Genomic DNA, 25063 nt, shown 5'->3' with positions numbered 1-25063 from the left:
ATGTGGGGGTGAGTGTCATATTTTAACACGTGTTAATTGTTAGAGACAATTGTTATTGCTTAGATAGTAAAATTCACTGATGAATGTTCACATTGGAACCGAAACGTTTGAAATAATTATGCATTAATTATTATTACTGGATCCTAAAGCCCATTAAAAAAGTTACAACTTATTTATCATCAAAGGATCGATATAATATACAATAAATTCTATATATAATAATACCTACATTTCTTATTTTAATAATAATTATAATAATAGTTTTTTATTTGTGAAAAATGGGTACTGCTATTTTAAATAAATATAAATTAATTAAATAAAATACTTATTTGAATCAAACAAAAATACAGATAATGCACTTTTTATTAAAATAGATATAACGTTTTTCCCTGGGAGTATACAGAGCAGGATATTACAAAGGAAGTTAAACTACAGGAAATATCTTTTTCTTTATACGTGCATGCAAAAACCTCGTTTGGCAACCACTTTCAGCTATCCAAAATAGTCGAATCCCTCACTGTACGCGCGGACGATGATACAATATATAGGGAAGATGGGGACGGTTGTGACGATTTTTAGAAAATCATTTAAAGTAGCTAGAGTTTACTTCTTATTTGTTATTGTCAATGCGATTAAATTACAGCTATATTATCTAGTTTTGAAAAGGCATAATTGCTTTGTGTTATTATTTATTTAAGGGATCATTCACTTATTACGTGATACATGTTTAAGGTAATTTAGATCCCCTCCCACCCCATGTGATATTTTTTTCTTGTTTACACATTAACATACAATAGAGCGTGATACTTTACTAACCTATCCTCTCATACCTAAAGTTATCACGTAATATGCGGATGGGACCCTTAAATAATTTTCTCTACTTTGACCTTCTGAGAAATGGTTATAGTCATGTTTCTGTCGTCTGGAATTAGTACCAAATTAGTATTATTTGTGTGATTAGTAAATCCGGTATTAATCCTATCTAATCCTCAATTAATCTGATCATATACAACTAGTGAATGTGAAATTACTTCTGTTGAATCCGAAATTAATCCGGCTTGTGTAACTAGTAAATGTGGAATCTGCATTCACCAGTTTCGTTTTATCGGATTTATTAGTTACGCAAACCGGGAAAATATCGAACTTAACCGGACTTGCTCGAACTGTCAAAAAGAATGCGAAGAATTTCTTTCTATAGAAGACGACGAAAACATTTTACAGCAATACTTGCAAATTCATCCGAAAGTCACGCTAGTGTTGTTTATTCTACATGCATTACTCTTACAAGAAACTTGGCACTCGTTATGCTGAGAACCGCCTATACAAATCCAGTCCTTATTACTACTCCGTGATTAAATATGCTGCTAGCACTAAAATAATGTCGTTGAAATCTAGACCAGGACGTACCTAGGGCCACAAATTTTTTCTATACTGAGCGTTATTCTTACAATTAAGGGTTGGTTTCCATCTTCCCACTCGACATTTGTTATAATTCTCGTCAACTACCGCACCCTGCTCTAGAGAAAATTTAATAACTTTATAGTAACTTTTAATTTTAACAATAAAATTACGAAAGCTTCACTAAAGCAAGGTGCGGTAGTTGACGAGAATTATGACAAACGGCGAGTTCTATACCGGATTCGGATAATCGAAAATTCGAATAATAGAATATTTAAGTGTTTTTATATATTAAAGTAACACAATGGAACAGTTTAATGATATGTATTGAATTAATAAAATAAAAAAACGAATTTTTTGAGATTTTTTGGAATAAATTTTGATATTTTACTTTGGAAAATTGAATCTATTCGTTTTTGAACGAAATTTGAATGATGAAATTTTTAAAATGAAAAAAATAAATTTTAAGATCCGTAAAGGCAAAAAAAGTTTGGATAACAGAAGTTCTGATAAAATGTTCTACGGTTTGGATAATCGAGATTCTACTGTACTATCAAATATTAAATATCTATTTATTTATCATTTTAAAATAAAAAACCTTTCTTAAAATTATAATTTTTCATAATAACCCAAAAATATTTTTTCCCTAAAAAAAGTCCAGATGGACCGTTATAGGAGGGGGGGGGTGTGGAAGGTTCGTCAAAAAGTGATTAAAAATTGTTCACGTGGTACATGAACGGCTCTTAAAAAGAATGCTTTCACCGAAATTTCCACGCAGTCGATGTATTATATTTTTTCAAGGAGATTCAATTGACCATTTTTACATCGGTTTGAAACATTTTCTATACTATAAGCTTCACATATGGTTCGTGTGCAAACAAAGGGGTTTAAAAAATGTCGACTAGCAATTTTTTTTTCGTTTTAGTTTGTCTGTTGTGTGATGTGCATACACATTTTTCTTTATTTACTGTTTCAATGGTATATATATGTATATAGTTGTAAACAGGCACATTAGGTATTGACGAATTTTTATTTCTCAGTTTTAAAACACGGACTTTTTTCTCTCAACAGTTCTTTTACAGTTTTCAAACGTTTGAAAGCTATTCACATAATGAATAATAGAAGTTCGCGAAAATGTTGAAAACTCATTCGGACAATAGAAAATCTCTATATTATTTATTTAAAGTTAAAAAAACTTAATTTAATTTTTTTTAATGAAATTTAATTCTTACGGATTGTTAGAATCGAAATAGTAATTAAAAAAAAATTTTAATTACTTTTAAATGTTGAAAATTATTATAGTTATTGCTAACAACTCTAAAAATAATTACTTCGAAAAGTATATTTTTTCATACCTCGGTCGAAAGCACGTATTTCCCGCATCGACTTCCCAGCAGAAAGTCGAACATTTGTGCATTGCTAGAGCAATGCACAAATGTTCTTGATGCACACGCGCGCCATCTATTGCAGCGGGAGCAAAAATACTTTTGTAAATAGCTCGGTCGGTAACTCATCGCGATTTTAACTTAACAGAACATTTCCAAGTTTTCTACATCTCATGGAAAATGTCAAAATTTTTGTTTAAATCAATGAAATTTATTTTTATTTAATTTTTCCATTTTATACAACACGCGTATTTATTGATTAAATATCCGAATTTTCATTTGAACAAATTTTAATTTCACAGTATTTGCGTAAAACCAAATTTTTATTTTTTATTTAATCAAATTTTTATTTGATTGAATTATCAGTTGACCATATTTGCTTTTGATTAGTTCTTTTTATTTAACCAAATTGTTATTTAAAGGAATTTTCTTTTGAACATTTATATTTAATAAAATTTTTATTAAACGGAATTGATATTTAACCATGATTTTAAAATAATTTTTATTTAACCTTTGCATTTAATAGGATTTTCAATTAATTAAATTTTCATTTATCCGAATGTGCTTTTGAAAGAATTTTTATTTACCCAACTTTGAATTTAACAGAATTTTTATTTGACTAAATTATATTTTAACTGATTTTCTTTTTGACCAGGTTTTCATTTAACTAAAATTTTCTTTTAAAAGTATTTTCCTTTAATTAAATTTCCATTCAACAAAATTTGATTAATTAATTAATTAACAGAACAACATACTTTGATCTCGTTTAATCGAATATGCCTTTGATTAATTTTGCATTTTACAGAATTTTAATTTTGTTTTTTTATCGATTTTATGAAAATTACGTTAATTAGGCAAGGAAATCATCCAAAATTCATGACATTTAATATAAGGGTGATTCTCTCAAAAAGGACAAATCATGCTTTCACGGCAATTTGTTAATTTAATTTAAATTAAATGAATTTGGAGTTTTTGATGACAATCAATATATTTTGACTTGTTTTTTCAAATGCAAAAGTCTAAAATTTTATCATTTTTTGTCGCGTTAGGTCCCTTTCACCGTGAAGCTTCATATATTTATCGACAAATTTTTTAAACTCTAACGTAAATCTAAAGCATTAAATAGTGCGGCGCTATATTGAATGCTAGTACACTAACTCCGAGTTCTGCTCCAGGACGATTTCGCTTACAATTAGTACGTACTACAATTATTTCTTTTTGCAATTTTTTTATATTCATTAATTACAATTCCCAACGAAAATATCTTCTTGTAATGTAATGTAATAAATAATATTTAAAATTAGGTTTCCTAAGGTAGAAGACATTGCTAGACGTATATTTCCGTAACTATTAAACGATACCAACAAGAATCATCGAAAATATCGATGGAGATACAAGCAAAAAAACGCGAACGCGGAAACCGCAAATTACACATCTGGCAATAAAAAGCAATTAATTGAATGCAGAGCGTGACGATGGTTGCGGTTACTCTCATTATCTCTCTAATGTCAAACCAATTTCGTGCTTTTTAATAGTTATTGTGTATATATTTTACTCACAGGCTTTGCGACAGGAATTTTGAGAGCGCCAACTTGCTGATACGATTGTTTTTTAGGCTGTCAAACATTGTTGATGCTGCGTAATCCATTTTAAACTACGATTCGAATCAAGCAAGAAAAAATTTCTGATTTTTTTCAAAGATTCGGAAAAAGTATTTTTTCACACAATACCTGGAAGTATCAATGCAATGAAAATAAATTTTAATTCAAATAATTGATACAAAATCTTTTTCATTTTTAATTGAAATTGATGAAAACCAATATCCAAAATTATCCCTCTTGTTCATGAATTTTCCACTTATGTAAGATTCACTCTCGAAATTTTTTACCAATTGGCCTTGCCCGTATCGTCCTTGAACGTGGTCCTTCCTCAATCACAATCTGTCACTTGCGATCCCGACCCACTTAAATAATCCGGCGCGCACCAAATTCACACCCGAAAATATCACTTTTTATTCTCTTTCACCTAGGGGTTTCTTTTCTTATTGTTTCTTTAAATTACTCTCATTTTATTTTCTTTTAATCCTTTCTTTTTCTTCTTTATTTATTCTTCGCCTCAAATTTTTAATTTTAGAAGGATTTCATTAGTAAATTAAAAATTGCTGCTTTGCAAAGGATTATAATTTTTATAAAATCTTTAAGGCGCTAAAACTGCGAGGCATAAAACAGAATTGAAATCCTTATAAATAAGTAAACATTTTCGTCATTGTTGATTTATCAGCGATCGATAGATGTCGACGCACGTCTAGGTCACTATGCCGGTTGTAACAATGACTTTGCTGTTCGACGCAAAGGCCTCTGGAATAATCTATGTAGGTACTTGTTTTTTATATTTGTATATTTTTTAAGTTTTAATGGATACCGTAAATTTCAACGATTAACGACAATATTGTTCGCAAAAAATTTAACAGCAACAGTTCTCGTACAAATTACGATATAAACAAGGGTTACTGGAATATCTACTAAAGCTCAACAATAATTATTTCTCAATATCGTTTGCTTTCTTAGCTACAAAGGTTATAAAATAACCAGTCACCAATCGTTGCTCGAAATTTTCACCTTAAGACACTTGATACCATCACATTCTGATCCAAGTTTTTCGTCAATTGAAATTCTTTTCTTTTATCAACGATCTAATCAATTGTTGTTTCTAAAACTTTACCAATTGTTTTTTAGCTTCATTAATAATTTAATATTTGTTTCTTAATTTTAACAACAGTTATGCTTAACTTTTGCAAATTCTTTATTAAATATTTCTTAATTTCAACAACTGTTACTTTAGCTCTTTTAACTTTGTTTCTGTAATTTTAATTCTTCATAAACTTGAACAATTCTTTGTTTTACAAAGTTTACCAATTTCGAGAATCACAAAAATGTTTCTAAGATTAGTTTAATTTTGATTAGAACAAATGTTAGTTTCGTAAGAGTAACGAATAGTCGATTTAATTAACAATACAACGTCAATTTGATCATTACAATGTTCATTATTTAAGCCTATGATCATTTAAAACTTTATTTAATCACATAAATCTTGAATTTGTCTCAATTTTTAAATTCCAAACTTGGTTTAAAGATTATCTTCGATGTTTTAAGACCAATTTTAATTGTTTTGAATTCATATTGATTTAGGTTTTTAAATTTTTTCAGACGAACTTTGGAGAAATAAGACAAGTTTCCAAAAGCTTCGGTAAGGTCAACTTTGATCAGATGGATTTTGATTTGATCCAGAATAACTCCCAATTTTACCAGAAAAAATTCAATCAAGTCTAGAATTAATCAGATGATTCTCGGATTTCTTAGATAAATTTTTTCTTTAACGGATATATTCGCCAAGAGCAACATTAACATCGTTGTAGATCAATTAAAGTTTTTATAAATACTTGACAAGATAAGTCTCGGTTTGATTAGGTTTCTCAAGATAAATCTTGATCGAAACGGATTTTGAATAATCACTATCGTGGATTGAATAAATGGTAAAAAAAAACTCTACAAAAAGAAGAATCAACGAATATAAAAACATTTAAAATTGCTAACACGGAGCCGAAGAATTATTTTTTTTCATGAAAAGAAAAGGAAGTTTTATTTTCTGTCGACAGTCAATGGATATATAGCACAATCACAACATCACATCCTATTTTCCACAAAAGTAGATAACGTCATCTACGTGAGTATCTCGTCTAACGAACGGAAGTGCAATTACCGAGCTCCAACGTGGCTCTGAGGTACCACGAGACAGATGATTCTCTCCTGTTCCTAGATCGATTTTCAAACTCCAGATGTCTTTCGCGGAAAGGAAGCTGCGACTTCCTGGTTTGCATCTTAAGATTCTAAATATGGAAATTGAGAATCGTACGTGTTTTTTTCCACCTCCACCCACTCTTTTTCTCTCCTACCGCTTTTGTAGTTCTGACGCACACGTTGCACTTTTAACTTTTTATTCTTTTTTCCTTATGGTAACCCAAAAAAAGAATTTGAAACGTAGAAAAATAACAAATACGAAAAGAAGAAGGAGAAGAAGAAGTGTTTTTAAAAACCGATGGGCAATTACGAGCCCTTGGCCAAGCGCGTACTCCCGCTGTGGTTGTCGGTGTGACCTACTCGCACTGCTCTCAGCTGCTTCAACCCCCAGCTATTCCACCCCCGGTCGTTTTCAACCCCACCGAACTCGGCGAACCCCCTCCCCAAACGGTGAGGTACTTCCGCGCGCCTCCTCGCGCATCGAGAAAGTCTCTCTCTCTCACTCTCTTTGCCTCTCACCTACTCTCAATCTTGTGTCTAACCCTGCTGCCCCCCTAAACCCTAGCAAACCGCCCATCAAACAACTCCCACACCGGCCTCGGTTCCTCTCTATATACTATACGGTACTCGCGCCAGCCGAGTCTCACATCCGTCACCGTGTGTGAAATCGTTCCACCAATTCATCGAAACGATTTCAAGACTTATCGGAAGACGGAGATCGTACTTTGTCATTCGACTCAAATCAAATGCCTTTGTTACGTCTAAAAATGTTACACAATAAATCTTAATTTTTACATTTTTAATTCTTGACTTGCGTACATTAACTTAAGAATAATTTCATTCAAATATGTCTTTACTGATAGAAAAATAGAGAATTTAAAAGAAATTAAATTTGATAACATAAGGTAAAAGCACCAGTAACTGGACTCTATTGAGGGGATCTCAAATTTATTGGTGTGTTTTGTACTAAGATAATTCAATATAATCGATAAAATGTTTGTATTTTCGTTTTATTTACCTTTGAAGGATACTGATTACACAAAATTATTAATAATAGATGTTTTAATTAAATTAATATCTTGAAATAATGAAATTTCTCATTTGCAGCAGAAGTTGGACATGGTATTTGTGAAGTCGTAGTAGTTGGACATGATAAGGCCAAGTAGTTGAACATTAAATAAGTAAATTAAATGATAATTTATTTATTTATTTCGAGGTAGAAACAACTAAGAAATTTTTACTACAAAATAATTTATGATAATTCACGATACTTCAGATAATTCAAGATAATTCATAGTAAATTCGAGATAATTCAAAGTAGTTTAAAGTAATTCATGATAATTCAAAATACTTCAGTTAATTCAGAATAATTCATGTAATTCAATATAATTCAGGATAATTCAACACAAGTGTACACCTTATTTCAAAAGTTATTTCCCCCTAGATTTATTTTGATTATTTAATAAATTAAATAACTTAATTAAAATATAATTAAACTGATTGAATTAAATCTGTGTCCAACTATTGGGTACAACATATAAAGAGGCATAGGTTAACTTGGACACTCCATTCAGAAAGAATTCAGATTAACACAGGTCTACAAAATAAGACAGTTCTTTTTTTGTTGTCGGAGTGGTTTCCAATGTATTTTTGTGTACTGAACACGCTCCAAGTTTCCAAAATTGCGTATCACGTCAAGATTTTGAGTAAAGAGGGGGTAAAATCTCCGAAAACAGGGTTTTTGAGGGTTTTCTTTATTTTTTTCTCCTTAACCTGACGTGTTAGAGACTTCTATATAGACTTAAATTAAAGCTTAAAATGTAAACTTTAAGACCCATATACGCAAGATAAAAAAATTTTGATAAAAATGGGGGAATTAATTCCGATAAACTTTTTGGGTGTCTTGAACCCAATTTTTTTCAAAATTAAAATTTTTTTTATCTTGAGCATATGAATCTTAAAGTATATAATTTAAGCCTGTATAGAAGTGAATAGCACGTCCAGTTAAGGAGAAAAAAATATTGAAAACTATCAAAAACACAATTTTTGAAGACTTTACCCCCACTTTACTCAAAATGTTGACGTGATACGCAATTTTGGAACCCGAAATCGTGTTCAGCACACAAAAATACATAGGAAACTACTCCGACATCTAAAAAAAGTCTTATTTTGTAGCACTGTGTTATTATTAATATTATTATCAATATTAATAAATTGCTTAAAACTTCATAAAATTTTATTAATAGGGTCAGTTGGGGTAAATGGGGACAAAATCCCTATTTTCACAAATTACGTAAGTTTCTTCCTTTAAAAGGTAATACTTGAGAGTTTATTTTTTTTAAGTTTTTATTTACGTTCCCAGGATTAATTTTATGCAGCAGAAAAAAATTTAGATAAGCTGTAAACGCATGAAACTGACTGTCCCCATTTACCCCAAGATTTAAAAAATTTCATAAAATTTGGGGTAAATGGGGACAGCATAGTTTCTAAGAAAGGTTTAAGAAAAAAGTTTCTTTAAGTATATTACTGAATTAATGGATTTTTTATTTATTTCAGTATTTTGTCTCGTATTTGAAAAAGCAGACTTAAAAATCATACAAAATTTTTTTCTTATTCCTTATGACTCCCATAACATAAATTCATTCGAATTTTTGATTTTTGTCAATTTGGTTATTAATAAGCTGTCCCCATTTACCTCAAAAATTTGAAAACTCTGGGTAAATGGAGACAGCTTGTTATTATTAACCAAATTGACGAAAATAAAAAACTCAAGTGAATTTCCGTTATCACAGTAAAAATCTGGGCTTATTTTTGATGCGGTTCAAAATGAGCCAATGCTAAAAGACATAGAAAGTGGCGCCACCTACTTGACTCATTTTTGCTGCCGATCAAAATGATCCTGCTGGCTGGATTATTTTGAGCACGGGTTTTTACTGTGATGGGAATCATAAGGAATAAGAGAAAAATTTTGTATGATTTTTAAATCTGTTTTTTTTTCAAATGCAAGACAAAATACTGAAACAGTTTGACTTTGATTTTCAAGTTTTTATGCATTGATAACTTTTTTTATCTTGCTGCCAATTGTCAAGATAAATGCTTGGCAATACTCAGAACCTCTTTTAGGTGATCTGAGAGTAAAATATTAACGTCGAACTTAATTTTAAAACTGTAAATTAAGCTGCACACCTCTTGTCCCCATTTACCCCAACTGACCCTATAAGAACGAATACGAATTTTTGTAAAAATTAGAGTCAGGAACAAAAAATTCAAAAACAAAAAACGGGTTAGGTTAAGAGCTACAAACACTCAAAGTGAGAAAATAATAAGTACTCGTAAAAATGCCTAATTGTTATGTTATAACAATTTATTATTCTAAAAGGTTGTAGAATAAAGTGAATATCAGTTGAATCTATAATTGTTGACAGATGTTTTTTTTAATCACTTCGCTGGCAGGGCGAAGTCCACGTTGTCTGGCCAGAAGTGGCGAAAATCGTGAAATGGCGTTCCTGTTTTAGGACAATTTTTAAAAACAATACTCAGCTTTTATTTATCACAGAAGAATATTTCTATGGTTTTGACATCTAGGAATTTTATAAATTATAAATTATAAAATAAATTGCGACAACTTTCGGCTTTTTAATTTTTTCGCCAGTTTTGTGATTCGTCTTAGTCGTTTCGATAAACTCTGATCCAGGAATTGTACTTAAAATACTGACGACTTTCTTGTCTTTCCAAATAACAGCAAGAAGGGTATTTGAGTGGAATGTAACCACTGTATCGCGTGAGAGCTTATTTAATTTTCTACCCTTCGTATTTGGCATGCACCTCCGATTGAGTCTAACAGTACCAACAACGTTGTTTTTCTTTTCGTACAATTTTGCAAATAACAAAGGCGAACTGTACCAATTGTCAAGAAATATAATACGTCCTTGACCACTTAAGATATCTAATAATCTCATAACAACTTTCCCCGAAACTCCAATCATTTTACTCTCATCTTCGGGATCTTTGCCGACATAAACTGACGAATTATATATATAGCCATTAACAGATTCACAGCAATATATAATTTTATGCCAAATCGTGACCTTTTCGACAAATTGCATTGCCTAAACGATAAGCGACCTTTAAATTTCAATAAGGATTCATCAATGTATATTTTTTCTCCCGGTCTATAAGCTGTTTTAAATTTTTCAATCATTAATTCAAATAATGGGCGGATTTTTCGTAACTTGTCAATAGAATCATCTTCAGAATAATCAAAAATCTGCTTATTAATTGGAACTGTTTTAATGACATGTATTGTCCAAAAGTAGGGGTAATTAATAAGGGGTCGCTTGACCAGTACATTGCAACAAACGGTTTTTTTATGATTCCCATTAAAATTACTAAAGCGCAAAACGTATACAATTCGGAAGGACACAAGTTTCTCCATAAAAGATCATTTTGAAAGGAATCAGAGCATTTTAATTTTAATTATTTTGTATAATTGATAATGTGGTGCCAAGCTGTCTGCTTAGTATGATCTGTATGCGTGCGATTTATGTATTGGTAATTCCAGGAAATTTTCGGCGAATTTCGAGAAATGACGGATGAGTTCGGAAAATTAAAGTAGACTCTCCAAGCGAGGTTGAGATCGGTTAGACCTGGGGGACCACGGGGGTTCGCGGGGAAGGGAGTCATTATCGCTTATAATAAAAGTAGAAATACGGGGTTTCTCGGTCTTATCGCCTTGTGTTCTGAGAAGGGATTGATCGCACCATACATATGTGTATCGCCGATGACACATAAGTAAGAATTTTTAATTTAATATTTTGTTTTATTTAAATGTAAATGTAAATTATTTTATTGATAGTAAAGTTAATTATTGGGAAGTGTATATTTTGATAAATTAAATTTTGTAAGTAATAAAAAACCGTTAACCTTTTAAAGGTGTGGTGTTTAAAATAAAATGGTGCTGATCTTGGCGTGAAGAGGATTGGTGATAAGACAGGTAACCCTATAAATCGAGGGATTTATTGTGACCATTATCTGTAATATTTGAGGAGATCCTGACTGGATTCCACTTGGAATTTGAACCATATTAATTAACGTGAAATTTATGCAACTCCGGATCTCCAAAATGGCTTCACCAATTTGACCGGTTTCAAACCTTCGCCACCATCTAAACGATGCCATTGTACCAAAAATCCGTCCAGAAGCGATAAGTTTTTGTTATTTTTATATCTATCCATTTACATTGATTTTACTGCCTGTCTATGATTTATTTATTGTAGTTATATTTATTATATTTTTGTATGTGTATTCGCTCATTTGGTGTTGTGTGTATGTATGTGTGATGTGAATACATGAGACGCGTCTCGAGACTAATGAATTTGATTTTTTTATATATACGAAATATCAGTCATTAAATATATTAATTAATTTTTTAATTTTGTGAATTTTTATTTATAATTCGACATTATTTGATTATTGTGTTTCTGTCGTCTGTTTTTGTATTTTTACATTTGCCTATTTAAATTGATTTTATTTCGTTCTATTATTTTTGATTTTATAAGATATCCTAAATATCAATTTACCTATCTAGTGAAATTTTATTATTATTTTTAAATTCATTTCTAAATTTATATTTTTCAATCTTGATATCAATATTCGTTACAATTTCAATAACATCAATCGAATAATAATACTTAAAAATATCAAGGGCTCTACTGTCTGAATTAAAATTACAGTCTTCGTTAATTCCTTTTTCAGTATCATTAAACTCATGGATAGTAGGAGTGAATTTATCATCTTCTATCCATGAAAAATTGTCACGAAATTTTTTCCAACGCTTTTGGAAAGGCTCTTCAGAATATCACTTACAAAAACCTTTCAGCTTTATAAAAATGCCAGGTTCTCAAGCTTGCACGGCAAGCTTCCATCAAGATTGCCTCAAGTAACAAAATGTCCCACTTTAGTAAGCTTGCAATGAAAGGTTGCTGCAAGCTTTTAAAAAAATGTTGCCGCAATCTTGCAATGAAAGCTTGTTCTAACCTTGTAGTAAAAGCTTCATGTAAGCTTGCAATAAAAGGTTCATATGTGCTTAACACAAACTTACAATATGATTGCTGATATTTTACAAAAGACTTGTGCTTGAAATCACAAAAGGAAAAAATTTAAATTTTTTATTTATTAATTTTTTTTTTATAAAATTTGAAATTATTGCATATTTATTTGCTAAGAATCAATATTTGTATTTTATTGTCTAAAATGTGTTATTATTGGATATTTTATTACAAAAGAAGCTGTAGGTCTTTTTTATGCCTTAAATATTTTGTAAAATGTTCATCTGTCGAGAACTATTGACAAAATATGGAAAATATCTAAAGAAAATATAAATTATATCATTTTATTGGAATTTCAAGAGAGAGCTCCCAATACCCCACAGGTTAGGTAATGGGAGAAAATGCATTTCTTTGGACGTTTTTTTGGGCAAACTTAATTTCTAATTACTTTTACTTTTATTACATAAACCCCTTAAATGTATTCATTCGCTCAAATGTTTCATATATTTGAAAAATCCAAATACTCAAAAACACTTCTAATTCCGCATCATACATTCGAGCGTGAAACGCAAGTGCCATGATGAGAATGTTGTCCTTAAAGTCAAAGAACTTTAAGAAAATTAATCCTATATAATAATAATATAATTTTTATATTAAAATATTATAATATAATGTTAAATGTAGAGTCAGCATAACATTTGGAGCGTGTAGCGCGACCGCATGCTCTGCGTGCGCTTCAAGGCGCGCTCAAACCTGCGAGCGCAGCTAGCCCCCCCGCGAGAAGCGCGTATGAGAATATGTCCGCAACACTTTAGTAGTCAATGACCAAGAAGACTAGATACAGGAGAGCCAACTCGCTTGTTTGTTCATAGATAGCAGTGGACTCGATTTTGACAGTACGATTGGGCGTACTACCCCAAGGCGCACTAGTCTTCTGCACACCTAACACATGCATAACTGTATAAGCTGCATCCATGTATATACAGTTATGTATGTATTAGATGCGCAGAAGACTAGTGCGCCTCGGGGTAGTACGCCTCATCGTACTGTCAATATTCGCTCTATCGTTAACACTCGAGTTGGCTCTCCTGTCTCTAGTCTTCTTGTCAATGACACAATCTGCTTGTAATATTCACTAATACTAAAGTAATATGTAGTAGAATTTTATTTACACTTTTCCAGAAGATAGTTCCATTTTAAAAAATGAACTCTTTACACGTAGGAGTTGGTAACTGCTCGGTCGGTAATGCAGATTCCTACATTATCAACAGTCGGTAAGTGAGAGTCGAAATAAAACCCGGCTGGTAATGTAAAGAACTGTTTTACCGACAGATCACTTGGCGGGAAATTTAAAAACTTATTCGACAATTTAAATTGGCTTGGTCAGAGAGTAGCCATTTTGTTTTATCGACTGAGCAGTTGGTGGTAGATTTAAAAATTTAATAGACAATTTAAAATTGCTTGGACGCCATTTTTTTTGCTTCCTGGCATTAAAGCTCTTGGTCTTTAAAATTTCGCGGATAAAACTGTTTTACCAACCGAGTTAGTTGACCAAGTGTCTAAAAGGTGGCGCCATTAATTGTTTATAAAAAATTTATTGCAAATTGTTTAATAATAACAAATTATTATTTATTTGTTTAATTATAAATGCAGGTAAGTGCAATTTGTATTATTGTTGTTAGTAGTACACAATTTTTAATTATAAATAATTGTTAATTTATCTATTTTATTACTAATTGTTTAATTAAGGTAAGTTTGGTTTTTATTCCTGTTAGTATTATTTATTTTTTTAATTGTAAGTAACTGTTTGTTAATTTATCTATTGTTTATTACTTATTAACAACAACTAATTTAATAATTTATAATTAATATATTTTAATTATTTATTAAATAAGGTAAGTTAATTAATTTATTCCATAATATATCACTGAATATTGTAATATACAATTTCAAATTGAATTTCTCGCTGAGTTTATTTGCGATACTCTCTAAGAGATATGCGACCAGCCCTGAAGGAATTGAAAGTCTTTGATTGGTTACATCTCTTATAGTAAATTATGTTTATTATCCAGACAAAATTTATAAGAAAAATATGTATGTTTTTAAATTATAAATTCTAATTAATAATATATATAAACAAAAATTTCAATACATAAGAAATACTTTTTTAAATTTTATGAGAAATGTGTGTATGTACTTTCCTGATATTTATAAGAATTTACAGTATGGCGGGAATTTCTCTAGTTTCAAAAATTTGTCATGTTTTAAATTAATTATTTCATATGTTTATATCAATAAAATTATTAGATTTTAGTGAATTTAAATATTTTTTTAACCCATTTGTTATGTAGTGATTGATAAACAGTATTTTTTAAATAAAAATCAACAAATTTGCTAAAATCGTGGGGAATTTTTGAACTATGTCATCCCTGAGCAGCCATGTTTCCACACAACCTTATCATTGTGACTGAAAAACCGGTGAAACAAAGTGTGTCGCATCGTGTGAAAAAAAAAAATTTTTATGGTAATTAAATATATAATATAAATATTTCGCCAATTAATAAAAAACAATTAATTACAAATTAACATTTATATTTCTTTTATAGAATCCAAATAATATTTTTGCTGTATGCTACTGTAATCACAAAGATTGTCCATTCAGTAATTTGGCTGCAATACCCAAGGTAATTTCAATAAATATTATATTTATATTTACTGTTTTCTTATAACTGCTCTTGTCAAAAAAATCGGATTTTTAATTATGTATTTTCACCAATTCTCACTATAATCACTTCTGTGAAAAATCTTAACTTTTATATTTCCATTTACTGTTTCCGTATAACCTCTTATGTCAAAATTACTTTTCACATTGTATTTGTAATCCAATGTAACTTGAATCACAAAAAAAAACTAAAGTTGTCACTGACTAATTTTGATAATTACTAATTAATAACCTCAAAATCCGATTTTTTGATAGGTGGATTTAAAATCACATTTTTCAATTATTTTGTATCTTTAAATACTTATATCAATTTATTCATTCTTCATAAATCGTAATATTTTTTATTTTTATAATAAATTGTCTTTTCTTACATATTATCCATTAAAAGGACTCGTTCAGAATCGAAAATTATAACAATTTGATTTAAATCCTTAAATAGTTAGTAAAATATAAGCCTTTTAATGAAAAGTCATGAATGCATCAGTAGTCGAACACTATGATTTTTAAAATAAAGAATAAAATATTTCCTATTATATTATTTAAAATCACCATTTTTATAAAATATGAAATTTACACATTCGTCCAGTATATCTTTGAAGTAAGTATTGCAATGTGATATTATATATTTGATAAAAAAATAGTCAAGTGCCCGACTACTAGTATTGTCCGAAATTACCTGCATTTACCCTACATTAAATTCATGCTTTATAATAATGAAATTTTTATCAAAATTCTTTTAATTTAATGATTCCCATAATTTCAAAATAGTTTCTGCAAAGTATTATAATTTTTAAAAATTAATCGGAAAAAAATTTTGTCAAAGAATAATAGATTGACTTTATAATATTTTACCTAAACAATTTTTCAAAACCAAATTGATAGAAGACTGGATGTAATGAACAATATGTAATACGACCCAGAAAATCCACAACTATTAAATAGACCTCACCGCTGGGACCAAGAACCGGCATTACCAATTGTTCCAGTGGTTGAAGAAAATAAACTTCAACCTGTAGGAGTAAATTTAGAACCAGCGGTATTACCAATTGCTCCAGTGCAAATTTCAGAAAATGAAATCCGACCTCTAGGAGCAATTTTGGATGAGGTTATAGAACCAGAAAGGGATCAAGCAGAAGGGGGAGGAGAAGAATTTAGATCTCCTCTCCCTACTGTCCAGCCTTGAGCAATTGGAGGCAGAGTAGGCTACAAAGTTCCGGAACCGGAAGGTGAAGGTAAGGGAACCGTTTTACTTGCGAAGTGTAAAGCCAGACGGCAGTTCGGCAAGTAAGAGTAAACGGTTCCAAGAAAAGGGTGTGGTATTAGCGGGTCGGCCTATACAGGAGTAGAAAGCCAACCCTGCACACCTCGGAGAAATTGTTGCGCTTCCTTGAGACGGTCTGATCTCGAGGGCCATGAGAATGTTTGCAACAGCATTGTCAAACAATCTACGATAGATTTTTTTCATACTTACTATATTTTTTTAATCTTTTTTAACTTTTCCAATTGCATTTTTTTCATATTTTTATAAATTTATATTTTTCAATATTTAAAAATTTTTTTCATTGCATTTTTCATATTTCTTTCAATTTAAAGTTTTTCAATCTTTTCTTTTTTTAATTTTTCTAATTGCATTTTTTCATATTTCTTTAAATTTATATATTTTAATATTTTTAATGTTTTTTCATTGCATTTTTCATATTTCTTTCAATTTAAAGTTTTTCAATCTTTTTTTAAAATTTTTTTCATTAAATTTTTTCGTATTTCTTTAAATTTATATTTTTTTAATGTGTTAGATGTTTTTCACTAGCGACTTTTATATTTCTAGTTTTATTTCTTATTTTATTATTTATTTAACATTGATTAAACTTTGAATCAACTTCAATTTAATATTAACTTAACATTTTTTTAACATTGAATCAATATTCATTTAATATTAACTTTTAAAAAATGAGGTTGTTAATTAAATACAACATTATAAACATTTAATACATTTATTATAACATCAATTTTATTTATTTATTAATTAAGGCAAGTTAATTAATTTATTCCATAATATATCACTGAATATCGTAATATACAATTTCAAATTCAAAATGAATTTCGCGCCCTTTCAACGGCCGAGTCGAAGTAGTTACACTGAGCCACCACAAACGCGAGGTGATAAGAGTGCGTGGTGGGGATGCCGTGTAGTAGGGAGACCGTACAGTGGGGGATACCTATCAGTGTTGCAGCTCCACGGTAGATGCCCACGTGAAAAAGTTCCCGGGAGACTCCCGGGAAATTCCCGTGAGTTGACTCCCGGGAATTTCTCAGAAAAAATTCCCGAAAACTTGTTAACCCTTACGTGAAGCATTGTAGGTATCTCTGAAACAAAAAACTTTTGTTTAAGGCGTAAAAAATTTTTGTAAGTATTTAAAAAGTTTCATTTAACACTAGGAAGTACCCAGAAGCATATTTAAAGTTTAGGTTAATCATATTTTGCATGTTAATTACTTACAGGAACCTATTCAAGGTTTTAGTCTAAGATCCAGGTAATTAATCGACATTTTCCAATGTATTAAACTGAAAAAAAATCAATAGTCGATTACTAGGATCTCTCCAGGTACTTCTCTAAAAGTTAGTTAAATTTCGATAACTTCTTCGAGGAAGAAAACCCTAAAATATGAAAGACGATCGCTACAAGAGATTTCCAGGTACCTATGATTACTCAGGGTAATTTTTCGTCAACTTCTGGAACAAGTTAACCTTAAAACGTGATAAATGATCACTAGGAAGTTTTAAAATACTTTTCTAGTATTCAGGTCGTTTTCATAAACTTTTTCAGGGAAGTTTATGTTAAACAGCTCAATCGTTTACGAGAAGCAATTATCATATTACCTAAACTCAGTCAAAATCAAATATCTACAATTAACCTTCAAATATTTGCTCCTAGGTCAATTGATTTTTATCAACTGTCTCCGTCGAATTAAATATAAATCAGTTAATTATTGATTCCATGTAATTTCAAACAAAAAGTTTTTATCATAATTAAAATTTTTTCTTCTGATTATTTATTTATCAATTTATATTTATATTTTTAATTCTTGAAAAACAACTAAAATATCTTCAAAAATATCGTTGATTTTTAATTTTTATTAAACTTTTATGAACAGACATTTACTAAATTACAGAATAAAACATTTTGATTAATTTTTTTTGACTATAAAACATTCTCGAATTATTAAACATAACATACAAAAATACCAACAAAATTGTCTCAATTTGAAATTTCATAACCTAAACTTTAAATATGCTTCTGGGTACTTCCTAGTGTTAAATGAAACTTTTTAAATACTTACAAAAATTTTTTACGCCTTAAACAAAAGTTTTTTGTTTCAGAGACACCTACAATGCTTCACGTAAGGGTTAACAAGTTTGCGGGAATTTTTTCTGAGAAATTCCCGGGAATCAACTCCCGGGAGATTCCCGGGAGTCACTTTTTCACGTGGGTGAGCACATTCGACTTCATGAGCGGTGCGGACCAGTCAAGCATGGAGAACTGCTGCTGCTATGACTGCTGGGTAAGGATGGTGTCGGCGTATAATGTAAGTATTACTATTAATGTAGATAATTCTATATAATTATAATAATTATTATTAATGTAAAAAATTTTGGTTATTGACAGTTGCAGAATGAAGGGAACGAGGTGCCATTCCCGACAACACCCCCAGGATCTCCACCTAGGGAGCAGTATCCGGACAATGCCTCAAAGAAAGGGCGCCACCCGGTACACGTCGACGACGACGTCACCTCCAACGTGCAGCTACGCGCATTGAAATTAAAAATAATGTTTTAAATAAATTCAATAATTTTTTTTCTTTTTTTACATAAGTATTAATTAATTCTGCACATGTGTGAATGGGTAAGGTAATTATTAGATGTGGGGATGTGTAAAAAGCAGGAGTGGGGGTAAAAGTTCAGTGCGCATGCATGAGCTAAATTTTGAGTACACGGAGAGAAATTTATGCTACTGGGTAACATAATGATGTTAAGGGCAACCATATTTAGTGCTAAATATACAGACAGCGATATATATTGTAGTATTTACTATCAGATTATTATAGAAATTTGATTGTACAATTTACAATCTTTGATGTTAAAAATTTTATACGATCTCTTTACGTTCTCGAGTGGCAAATATACACGAACCTAACCTCGCTTTTTTTGTAAACTTAAATAATTTCATTTTATTTTAATAAGACATTTCGATAAGAATTTAAACTTTAAACTTTTTACATAAAAAAGAGTATGTCTATTTTTTCACTCCGTCTATAAAAAGGACTTGCTTAAACAAATATATTTATCAAACGGTATATTTTTTTCACAGAGTCAATTGAATTTGTATTATTTTACTAATTTTTAAGTTTAAAAAAGTAAGAAAAAATATGAAAAAATTTTTTTTCCAAAAAAAAATTTCAATAAACACATGTACATTTATACAAACGAAAAAAAAACTTACTTGATTTTTGTAATCTTGAAATTTTTTAAAAAATTTTAAGCGAGGTTCTGGTTTTGGTATAATGAGTGATATTGTATCATTGTTCAGTAAGTAAAACGATTCTTCATCAATTTCACCGTCTAAACAACGCAAAATTGTTTTGAGGTTATAAACACGTTCACACTTCAGTTTTCGCTAATTCAATCAAAATAATAAACCTAAGTACCTCCAAAATTCCACGACATTAATAAATTTTTAATAAACTCGTCCATTTTTTTATTCACAACTTTTTTCACTATATATAAACACGTGCGTGAAAACACAAGGACTGCAATTGAATAGGCGAAGTATACACCACAATCAGCGCATGCGCTCACATTTAATTTTTACAATATTTGATAGTAGTGACTAAAATCCAAAAGCTAACATATTTTACGTCTTTGGGTAACATCTTGGATAGTAAAATGTTGATAGTAGATTCTTGTCAGTAACACAATGATAGTACCTTGTACAATCTTTCTTTTTACTATCAAATTCTTACTATCCATTTCTCTCAGTGTATATATTCGGGATTGCGAGCGAATTTAGTCATTCTCTCTTCTGTTCGCAGGTGTTCCAGCAGCAGCAGTCTCCCTTGTCTTTTACTAACTGTCTTTTTGATATTTATTGTCTTTTTTAAAAATTTTTATTGGTATTTTTTTGGATATTTATTGTATTCATTATATTTATCTTTGTATTTCTTAGGTTAAGTGTGTTTTTTTCTAGGTTAAGTATTTTAGATTGTAAGTTTGTTTTTCTAGATTAAGTTTTTTAGCTTGTAAGTGTGTTTCTTGCGATTTCAGACATGAAGCGGAGGGCCACAACCACAGATGGACCGCGGAAACATCCGAACTACAAGACTATCCTCGATGAGTGTGACGTCACGATTACTCTCATCAAGGAAGCTCTGGAGTTAGTACACTCCTCAGAGACGTCGACTCAAGACGTGTCATCATTGAACGATGGATTGAAGAATGCTCGAGACATGAAAATCTGTTGTCGAGCATTTTGAAATCGATGTATTTTACACATCAAAAACAGAGATGTGCAGGCATTCTGCAATCCATCATCAGATTTCGCGCTTTGTTCGAGTCTTATGTTGTAGATGGCTCTGGAATCGGTGATCCAGAAATTAATAAACGCGTTCGCTGGGAAGAGTGTAAGAGTTCTTTTGCATGCAGATTTTACACTAATGCGATCCTGAATTTAGTTCATATCGATATTATTGCGTTTTTAGAGGATGCGTCCACACTTTTCCAGGATTACCTTAGAGGTGCTCTAAACAAACATGGCGTAATTTTGGTGTATTGGAACCTACATTCGAGTATAAGGCTTGAAATTAATGCAAATAAGTATAATTCAATGCGTGCAAGGTCTTATATTGGTTTACCTCCACAAATTAAAAACAAAAAAGCTTGTGTCAATGTGCAAAACAATGATGACAGTGAGTGTTTCAAGTGGGCGGTACTGTCCGCCTTATATTGTAAAGTAATACATCCTGAGCGTGTAGAAAATTTTAAAGATTTTAGAGACGAGTTAAATTTCGATAGGATTGAATTCCCAGTAGCGTTAAAAAATGTTCCGAAATGTGAAATGCTGAATGAAATTTCAATTAATGTCTATGGTTTATCAAAAAATTACGGGGACTTCTCAGTACATCCTTTTCACCTCACTGTGGAAAAAAGAGATAAACATATAAATCTCTTATACGTTGCGGATATGTATGCGGATGAGAGTGTTGAAGAGAAAATAATATGGGATGGCGGTGATTTTTTGAATTTCCATTATGTATGGATAAAAGACTTATCACGCCTTGGGTCGAAACAATTATCTGCTAAAAATAGTAAAAAAAACATATATGTGACAGATGCTTACATTATTTTTCTTCTGTAGATAGACTGTATGCACATCTCGAAAATTACAAAAAAAATGAATGAGTGAAAAATTAAATTACCAAAGCCCGATAAGAGTTTAATCACATTTAAAAATTATAAAAATAAAGAAAAAGTTTCTTTTGTTATATACGCTGACTATGAAAGTTTACTTCTTCCAGCCGATGTAGATGTAGACAATTTAAGTAAGACTGAAGTGTTCGAGCGACATAAATTATTAAGCATCGGCTATTATATAAAATGTAGTTACGACGAATCATTATGTAAATATGTACAGTGTCCGAAACATGAAACCGACCTGCTAAATGGTTTTCTGAGGAATTAAGGCAATTATCTGAAAAAATTGATATTGTCTTTAAAAGTCCATTACCATGACTGCCTTAACTCCTCAGGAATTCAATGATTTAAAGCGAGAGACTACTTGTCATCAGAAAATACAGGCAAGTGAAAAGAATGTCCGCGATCATTGTCACATTACTGGCAAATATAGGGGTGCTGCCCATGAATCATGTAATCTTAACTATCAAGATTGTCAGACGATTCCTGTAGTTTTCTATAACCTAAGTGGCTATGACGCCCATTTTATAACACACGCGATTTCTACTAGCTTTGAAGGAAAAATTGACCTCCTGCCCATTAACAAAGAGAAGTATATCTCGTTTACAAAACATGTCAAGGGGAGTGAGGTCAAATTTCGATTCGTCGACTCATTCCGATTCATGGCAGCATCCCTAGAGAAACTCGCATCATACTTAGATGAATATAAAATTGTACATTCTGTTTTTGCCAGTACGGTGACAGATCAAGATAAAATAAAATTACTAACGCGAAAGGGAGTATTTCCATATGAGTATTTTGACTCCAAAAGTAAGTTAGATGAGACTGAATTACCCCCGATAGAGATATTTTATAGTACGCTTTACGATGCTGGTATTTCTGATGAAGAGTATGAACATGCGCAGAATGTATGGTCAGAGTTCAATTGTCAAAATCTAAACGACTATGTTCACTTGTACATGAAAACAGACGTATTATTACTTGCAGATGTCTTTGAAAATTTCTGAGAACAATGTGTTAAGGCGTACGGGTTAGATCCTGCACATTATTATACAACCCCCGGTTTAAATTGGGATGCCATGCTCAAGTACACGAGCATGACATTGCAACTTATAACTGATATTGACATAGTTATGTTTGTTAAGTCTGGTATTAGAGGTGTCATAAGTCAATGTTGCAACCGATATGATAAAGCCAATAATCCATATATGCAAAATTTTTGGCAAAAATGAAGATACAAGTTATATTATGTACTTCAATGCCAACAATCTTTATGGTTGGGCAATGGCTCAAGCGCTCCCTTATGGTGGTTTCAAATGGGTTGAATATGTTGACAACTCTTTTAATTTTAATGTACCTGACGATTCACCTGTTGGGTATATACTTGAATTCGATTTAGAGTATTCTAAAGACATCCATGATACTCACAAAGACATGCCATTTTGTTCCGAAAATATGAAACCTCCGTTATCAAATCAGGAGAAACTATTAACAACTCTCCTACCCAAGGAAAAATATGTCATTCATTATCGTACGCTAAAACAAGTTGTGGCAACTTTAAAGCTAGTCAGCGTAACCAAGCATCCTAGTCAATTCAGTTATGTAGCTTGGTTAATATTGTCAAAGTTGATTTAGTAGAATTGACCCCTTGTTTCTTAGTTATATTAACTAAGGTGTTTGGTTAATGTTGCATGTATCTATAGTCAATTTTGCTAAAGTTTAATTAGTCAAAGTGATTCTAGCCAATGTAAATAAGATACCTGGTTATTCTAAAAAGCTTCCCTAGTCATTCCAACTAATTGTCGAAATTAAGTTTGACCAAGATTGTCTAGTCTAGAGAAACTTTTTTTAACGTGAAAAAAGATAATGAGAATGACAGAGACACTAATGTTTCTTGATATAATAAATAGCTCAAGAATTAACTGCAAACGAAATAAAATTATGTCACATCTTTTTTTAATTCATTTGTATACCATAGGGAATTACATATCGATTAAGGTGAAATTAAGAAACTATAAGAGATTAATAAAATATTCAAACGCACTAATTTATAATTTCAATATTTAATACAGCAAAATGTTGGAAAAAATTAACAAAATAGAATTGCGTTTCTAAAAATTCAAAACTATTTTGTTAGTTAATAAAACGGACAAAACTTTACAAATTACCTTACATTTATTTATCAATTTACGATTCTTTTATTTTGAAATTCGTTTTCTTTTCTCTCATAAGAAAACGTGAGATCTTGATAAAATCATTACTAGCACGAAAAATTTATTTATTATGTATAACAAGTTCAAAAAAATATGATGGCTTTAATATTGCGCCATAATCTTGATTATTTCTATAAATATGTAGTTTACATTAGGGATCCGATGAGAATAATTTAGCACGTGGTAAAAAAGTAACCAAATATTGTTCCACAAATAAAACTCACATTTATTATAAATGTAGGTTTTTATAATAATCATTTTACTATGTATTTGTAATATTTTTTTACTGTTAAATACATATCAATTCTTGTCAATCTAAATATTTTAATTATATTTATATTACAAGAATTTCTAAATTTTTTTATAATAATCTTTCGAAAAATGAAATATATTTAACATTCGGAAATTTAATTACATACGTAAATAAAAATACAACCAATTTTTTGAAAAATGCATAAAAAATATCAATCTTTTAAAAATGTTTTCATTTTTCAAAATTTCATTGAAACTTGAAAAATTAAATAAGAGAATTTATTTAATAGACACGAAATAAGAAATTTTTGTTCACAAACTTTTTTTGAAACATTCTTTCTCCTCATCAAGTAGAAAACTTAAAGTCATTACCTATAGTAAAATTTTCTTTATCTTCCATTGAAAGCAAAAAATCCTTTGTCTCTAGATCTTCACGAATAGTTAGGAACTGAAAAGATTGATTAAAATAATTTGTTTTGTACAATCCTTCTATTTATTTCCTTTATTTTCGTTTATACTTTTATTTTTAAATTCAAACATTTTTGCAAAAAAACGATAAAAATTTAATAAAATTTCTAATTGAAAATCTTGTCAAAAATACATGTGGAAAAAGAATGAAAAAACTAAAAAAAAAAATTTAATAAATAAATTCTAATAGAAATTAAATATTTATGTAATTAAAGAGATAACAAATATTTTAAATCTAAAATTCTCGCAAAAATAAACACAGAAAAATTCAAATTATAAAATCCTGGCCAAAATTAATGTGGAGAATGAAAAAAAT

At 30.3% G+C, this 25063-nt stretch overlaps 1 protein-coding gene across 5 annotated transcripts in view; it reads right to left on the bottom strand.

The window, feature by feature from the left end:
* The window catches only part of LOC127285401 (synaptotagmin-7), an 858561-nt gene that overhangs the window by 339254 nt on the left and 494244 nt on the right, over positions 1-25063 (bottom strand). Inside the window, exon 1 of one of the 5 annotated variants that reach the window (XM_051311400.1) lies at positions 4343-6984. The exons of the other annotated variants lie outside the window; for them this stretch is intronic. Coding sequence (XP_051167357.1) covers positions 4343-4431 — 89 coding nt within the window. The 5' untranslated portion in view covers positions 4432-6984. Of the gene's footprint in view, positions 1-4342; positions 6985-25063 lie in introns of those variants that run through there. 5 annotated transcript variants of the gene reach the window in all.

The sequence above is a fragment of the Leptopilina boulardi genome, unplaced genomic scaffold (assembly GCF_019393585.1).
Source record: "Leptopilina boulardi isolate dan_hultmark-lab unplaced genomic scaffold, ZJU_Lbou_2.1 LbouV2_332, whole genome shotgun sequence".
Taxonomy (NCBI): Eukaryota; Metazoa; Arthropoda; class Insecta; order Hymenoptera; family Figitidae; genus Leptopilina; species Leptopilina boulardi.
The sequence above is the reverse complement of the archived record's forward strand: the minus strand, read 5'-3'. Positions and strand labels throughout refer to the sequence as shown.